The sequence below is a fragment of the Aethalodelphis obliquidens genome, unplaced genomic scaffold (genome assembly GCF_003676395.1).
Source record: "Aethalodelphis obliquidens isolate GAN/ISIS:26980383/991018 unplaced genomic scaffold, ASM367639v1 scaffold644, whole genome shotgun sequence".
NCBI lineage: Eukaryota > Metazoa > Chordata > Mammalia > Artiodactyla > Delphinidae > Aethalodelphis > Aethalodelphis obliquidens.
Genome location: NW_020838555.1, coordinates 1 through 5,909, shown reverse-complemented (window position 1 = coordinate 5,909; position 5,909 = coordinate 1). Strand labels below are relative to the sequence as shown.

The window sequence follows — 5,909 nt, the reverse complement described above, 5'->3', positions numbered from 1 at the left end:
GAGAAAACGCCCCCCTACCCCGCCCACCCACTGGCGGAATCGCATGCGCACAGGGGACCTGGTGGGAAAGGCTTTTGTTGGGAAAGCGGGCCGGCTGGAGGGGTCCGCGCATGCGCAGGCTGCCCAGCCGCGCGGCGGGGAGTGGGGGCGTTGCGCGGAGAAAAGGGGCGGGGTGGTCGGAGCTGCTGTGCTGGCAGCGGTAGGCGAGGGCGCCGCTGCGGGGTTCCTGGTGCTGAGGACGGACGCCATTGGAGCCCCAGGGAAGGTAAGAATCCAGCCCCAGACAGGACCGGGAGAGAGCGAGTGGAACGAGGGTACGCTGTGCCCTCCCCATCCCCAATCCCCCGCCCCCGGATCTGAACAAAGCCCAAGCACGCAGAACCTGAACCCCCTTAGACCCGCGGTCTAGATAGGAGCCTCCCCCCTCCACCGCCATCAGACGCAGGCTCCCCGATCCGAGCCCTACTTACACCGGAGCCCACCATCCGAACCCCTTTAACAGACCCGTGTGCTCCGTGCTGAGCTTCCTTAGAGCGGAGGCCCCACCTCCACCCCAAACACTCTGAGATCAATCCAGTGGAACTGAACGTTTTGCCCCCTTCCTGGAGTTGCAGTCCTGGCCTCTGAGACCTCCAGCGCTCCAGTTCGAGCCTCACCTAGCCCGAAGACCCCCACCCCATACACCTTGAGCGCTCCTGTATGAGCCCAACCTAGACCTGAATCAGCTGAATCCCCCCACCGGCACTTAGAGGGTCCCTGGGATTCATTTTCCCAGAGCTTCCAGCGGTCCCCGTTTGTCTCAGCCCTCTCATGTCATTCTCCTCCCCACCGTCCTGGCCCCCTGCTCCAGGCATTAAATTCAGGCGCTTTATTTCTCCCTCTCTCAACGCATCTCCTATGGGACTCTTTGGACCCAGGCCCACCAGTGCACCCCTTGTTCAAATCCGGCCGCTGGGCCGGGGAGCCTGCCTGTCCTAAACTCCCCTTTCAGTGTAGGGACTCCTCCGACCTCCTCTATCCTTCTCTTAGGGCTCTGTCTCTGAGGGAATCTACCCCAGCAGCCTTCACTCCCCCACCCACCCCGACCTTATACTGCCTGGTAACCTGATGATTGCAGCTCCCCACTTCCTGAGAGATCCGGCCTCCTGCTGGGTCCTGCCCCCCTCCCCCTGAAGAGGCCTCCCCGTCCCTCTCAGGCTGAGCTCTCTTCTCCTTGGGACCCCCAGCATGGCTGAGGGAAGCTACCACAAAGAATCTGAAGGGTACAACGTTGAAGACATGGACGAGGGTAGTGATGAAGTCGGGGAGGAAGACATGGTTGAAGGCAACGACTATGAAGAATTTGGTGCTTTTGGAGGCTACGGAGCCCTCACCAGCTTTGACATCCGTATCCTCAGAGCCTTTGGGAGCTTGGGTCCAGGCTTTCGCATCTTAGCGGTGAGGCCCCTTGTCGGCCACCTGCTAGCCCTGGGCCTTCCCTCCTGCGACGTCAGGGAGGATGGGAGGAGGGGGTGGGTGAAGGCTGGAGTTGAATGGGGAAGGACTGCCCAGCTTCACCAAACCTTCCCTCTCCTGCTGGGAGAAGGGGGATTTGGGAGGGTCTGGGGGCTGGTCGGGGGCTGGCCAGCACAGGGCGAGTGTGTACAGCTGTCTGCCTTGCCCTCCCCTCCCTGGTCTTGCAGAATGAGCCCTGGGAACTTGAAAACCCTATGCTGGCCAGGACTCTGCTGGAGGCATTTCGGATGGATCCAGAAACACTTGCCAACGAGCCGGCTGCCCGTGCTGCCAACGTAGCCCGGGCCGCCTCCTCTAACCAAGCTGCTCGGGCCGCTGCTGCTGCTGCCCGTGCCACCTACCATCAGGTGGTCGCTAACCACTCAGTGGCCACAGACCAGGGCTCAGGAGGCGATACCCAGCCCATGACATCCGCTGCCGAGGCTCAGGCAGCCACCCTTGAGACAAGCCTTGCTTCTCCGCACAGCTCCCAGATGCTAGTCAAGAGCGAGATGGCCACCCCCGGGGCTCCAGCAAGGTCCACGCAGCCCCAGACATCCTCCCGGGCCCAGGAGGCTGCTGCCGAGGGCCCTAGTACGGCCTGTGCTTTCTCCCAGGCCCCACGTGCCAGTGAGATGGATGCCACCCGGCCCAAAACAGCCTTCCTGGGTCAGAACGATGTCTTTGATTTCACCCAGCCGGCAGGTGTCAGTGGCATGGCCTTCCCACGCCCCAAGAGACCTGCCCCGGCCCAAGAGGCTGCCACAGAGGGCCCCAGTGCTGCCTCCGGGGGGCCCCAGGCAGCCTCTGCCGGGGAGGGGGCAGCCACCCGGCCAAAGACGACCAAGTCTGGGAAGGCTCTCGCCAAGACTCGGTGGGTGGAGCCTCAGAATGTTGTGGCAGCAGCTGCTGCCAAGGCCAAGATGGCCACGAGCATCCCTGAGCCTGAGGGTGCAGCTGCCACCTCTCAGCAGAGTGCGGAGCCCTGGGCCAGGATGGGAGGCAAGAGGACAAAGAAGGTGAGACCTCCCTGCTGTCTCCAACCCCCCTTGCTCCCCTGCTTTCTGGGCCCTCTCCTCTCTGCCTCCTCCTCTCCCTCCCCGCATCCCCTCCCTTCCCCTCCCCTCTCCTTCCCTCTCCTTCCCTCCCCTCTTCTCTCAGCTTGTGCATGTTTCTCCAAGACAGGTTAACTAGCATGTTTTTACTCCACGTAGTCCCTACCCTCAGGCCTGGAGGGAGAAGCGGTTGGCTCAGTGCCTGGCACTTAGTAAGCACTCGGCACGTGTCATCCGCTGTTCCTACTACCCTTATCTCCAAGTACCTGCTCTGGTTAAGATGTGTGCCAGGTGCTTTTGCACGGGTAGCCTGGTAGCCCTGAGTCTCTCCTCTGTCTAATGGTACAGTCCAAGCACCTGGATGACGAATATGAGAGCAGCGAGGAGGAGAGAGAGCCTCCTGCGGTCCCACCGACCTGGAGGGCATCGCAGCCCCCACTGACAACTGTGCGGCCTCAGATGGCCCCTCGGCCCCCCATGGCCCTGAGGTCCCAGGTACCCTCAAGGCACGTACTGTGCTTGCCACCCCGCAATGTGACCCTTCTGCAAGAGAGGGTAAGAAGCCTGCCCTTCCCCCATCTCGCTCCTCTCCTCCCTTGCGGGCCTGTTCTTTGAGGTCGCCCACGCCTTGGTCTACCCGTGTGCTCCCTCCTTCTCCAGGCAAATAAGTTGGTGAAATATCTGATGATTAAAGACTACAAGAAGATCCCCATCAAGCGCTCAGGTGGGCAACCTGTGCCCCCTCCCTGAGCTCTGCCCTTCCCCCCTCCCACAACCCTGCCCTGTGGGCCTCCCATCAGATGCCCACACACACACATCAGGCCTGGCTGATGGCTCCATTTGCACGGTGTGGGGTCCTGAGTGTGCTCCCTTCAGCAGGGCTGACAGAAAAGCTGCAGCTCTGTGGCCCCTGCTCAGCCTCGGTGCTTTGCCCACCCCTCCCCTCCTGCAGACATGCTGAAGGATGTCATCCGAGAATACGATGAACATTTCCCTGAGATCATTGAACGAGCAACGTACACTCTGGAAAAGGTGGGTGCGGGGCCGGGGGCAGCTCTGTGGAGCAGGGGCCGCAGGGAACCCTTGCCCCCTGCATCCCCTCGAGGCCCAAGGGCAGGACTATGTGCTCTGGAAGGAAGCCCTCCCTGGCCTCTCCACCTGGGAGCTTCCTCTGCCTGCCTCCTTCCCTCCTTCTTGCCCTTCGTGCTCTCTGAGTGTCTGTGGTCTCCTGAGGTGGATCCCATTGTCTCAGCCAGTGTCAGTGCTCCCACAGGGTACTTCCTCTGCGGCCTCTCTTCTTCCTCCTCCCCCAGGGCTTGGGGCTCCCCGCCAAGGAAAAGCTCTAACGGGGAATTGAGTGACTGCCTGCAGGACACCCAACATGGATGTTTGATCTCACATTCTGTTTTCTCCCCCATGTAGAAGTTTGGGATCCACCTGAAGGAAATCGACAAGGAAGAACACCTCTACATTCTTGTCTGCACACGGGATTCGTCAGCCCGCCTCCTGGGAAAGTGAGAGAGCACAGGAGGGTGGTGGCCTTCCTTGGTGGTGCCTCCCCGCTCCTCTCAGAGAAACGGGAAAGTGGGGTTGGGGGGCCTAGCACGGCTCCCACCCAGAGTTAGCGGTGCTGAGCAGTTAAGGGCTGGCAGGGGCAGTAGCCTGGGCCGAGGATTTGCTGCTCTCCGGGTTTCGCCCCTGCCCACCCTTCCCCACCCCCACCTTCCTAGGAAAGCAAGCTCCTTGGTTGCCTCTCCCCGCTAAGGTCCTGGCCAGGGCTTGGCAGAGTGGGCCTCGGGAGGGGGACGGGGGTGTGGGGGTGCTCTCCAGTGGAGTTGTGCTCCCGACGCAATGCACAAAGGGCAGGGAAGGTCTGGATGTGCCTCTGGACACAGGGTTGCCAACCGTTTGCTCCCTGCCTAACCCCATCCTCGGCAGAGCCCTGGGAGGAGGTGTTAGCATCCCCATTTGATGGATGAAGGGGCTCAGTCTCAGGCCGAGGAATGAATTGTCTGGACCAGGTAGCACAAGCCATACAGAGTAGGAGGAGCTGCCCTGTAGCCCAGCAATCTGGGAGAGGCTAGTTGAGTGAGCCGGCTGTGGTCCCCCCGGGAAAATGGCTGCTGGACAGGATCCCTCTTTCTACACCTTCAGGACCAAGGACACTCCCAGACTGAGTCTCCTCTTGGTGATTCTGGGCGTCATCTTCATGAACGGCAACCGTGCCAGCGAGGGTGAGTGGCTGGACCTGCAGCTGGGGGGTTGCCCGCCGTCTCACCTCCGTGTGCTAAACTCTTGTACCTCATCTCCCCTCGCAGCTGTCCTCTGGGAGGCACTACGCAAGATGGGACTGCGCCCCGGGTATGATTGGGGTCTCTCGGCTCCCACTCCTCAGTGTGTCTGTCCTTGGGCACAAGAGGCCCCGGGATTGCAGTGGCCTAGTGGTCTCTGCGGGGCGTGGCGTCCTGGACTAGGTAGAGCGCAAAGGGTCCCACCAGGGTGCGTGGGGAAACGGTCCTGAGCACTGAGCACCCCCTCTGCTCCGTGTGCCTTCTCTGTTCCCAGATGAGAACTAAGAGAAACCATCGGACCTGGGGGCTCCGTCAAACCCCTCCCTGGGGCGTCGCTGACAAGTGGCCGTCTGGCCTCTGCTGCCGGCCCAGGCATCCATGGGGACACCCCACAGGCTGGGAAGCTCTCAGTCCTGCTGGGAGTGCTCCCGCCCACCCCGGGCACTGCCACTGTCTCTAGTCATGCATTCCTTTCCTTGCACTCAGGGTGAGGCACCCATTCCTGGGCGATCTGAGGAAACTCATTACAGAGGACTTTGTGAAGCAGAAGTGAGTATCGACTGAGTTCACTTTGCCTCCCACTCAGGCCTTCCTCGTGTGCTGCTCTGGCTGAGGAAGCCATTCCCCAGCCCATGTCTTAACACCAGAGGGATGGGTGTCTGGTGTGAGTGTGGGGTGGGGGGGAATGTGAGTGTTGGGGGGAGGGCAATTCCAGGGAGGCTTGGGGAAAGGGAGCACATGCTGACTGCGAGCACCAGGTGGGGTGGTACAGCCCCCATCTCGTTCAGCACCTGCCCTCTAGGCAGTGTCCCCGGCTTTACATCTCAGGAGCCTGGGGCTCAGAGAGTGGAAGCCTGACATGGCTCCGGCTGGGATAAGGCCCATTTGGGCCTGGAGTCCAGCCCCGTTGACCTTCTAGCCCAGGCCCACCCCATCCTCGGTGCTTGGAGATCTTGTATGCCCTCACACAGGCCCGTATGCATGTTCACCACCCCCACCCCCGCCCCCTGCGCCACACACACACACACACACACACACACACACACACACACACACACACACACACACA

General features: G+C 61.4%; 1 protein-coding gene across 2 annotated transcripts; it reads left to right on the top strand.

The window, feature by feature from the left end:
• The first annotated feature begins 214 nt into the window (after positions 1-214).
• On the top strand, positions 215-5,410 carry LOC113616848 (melanoma-associated antigen D4). 2 transcript variants are annotated; one of them, XM_027100230.1, is made up of 10 exons: positions 215-265; positions 1,227-1,437; positions 1,683-2,513; positions 2,898-3,104; positions 3,210-3,273; positions 3,502-3,581; positions 3,972-4,063; positions 4,704-4,783; positions 4,868-4,910; positions 5,327-5,410. In XM_027100230.1, the coding sequence occupies exons 2-10, from the start codon at positions 1,228-1,230 to the stop codon at positions 5,391-5,393; spliced, it is 1,674 nt and encodes a 557-aa protein (XP_026956031.1). In that variant the 5' UTR covers positions 215-265; position 1,227; the 3' UTR covers positions 5,394-5,410. The 2 variants fall into 2 exon arrangements, with proteins under 2 accessions (XP_026956031.1, XP_026956030.1); XM_027100229.1 differs by having other exon boundaries at positions 1,197-1,437.
• Positions 5,411-5,909: the final 499 nt, after the last annotated feature.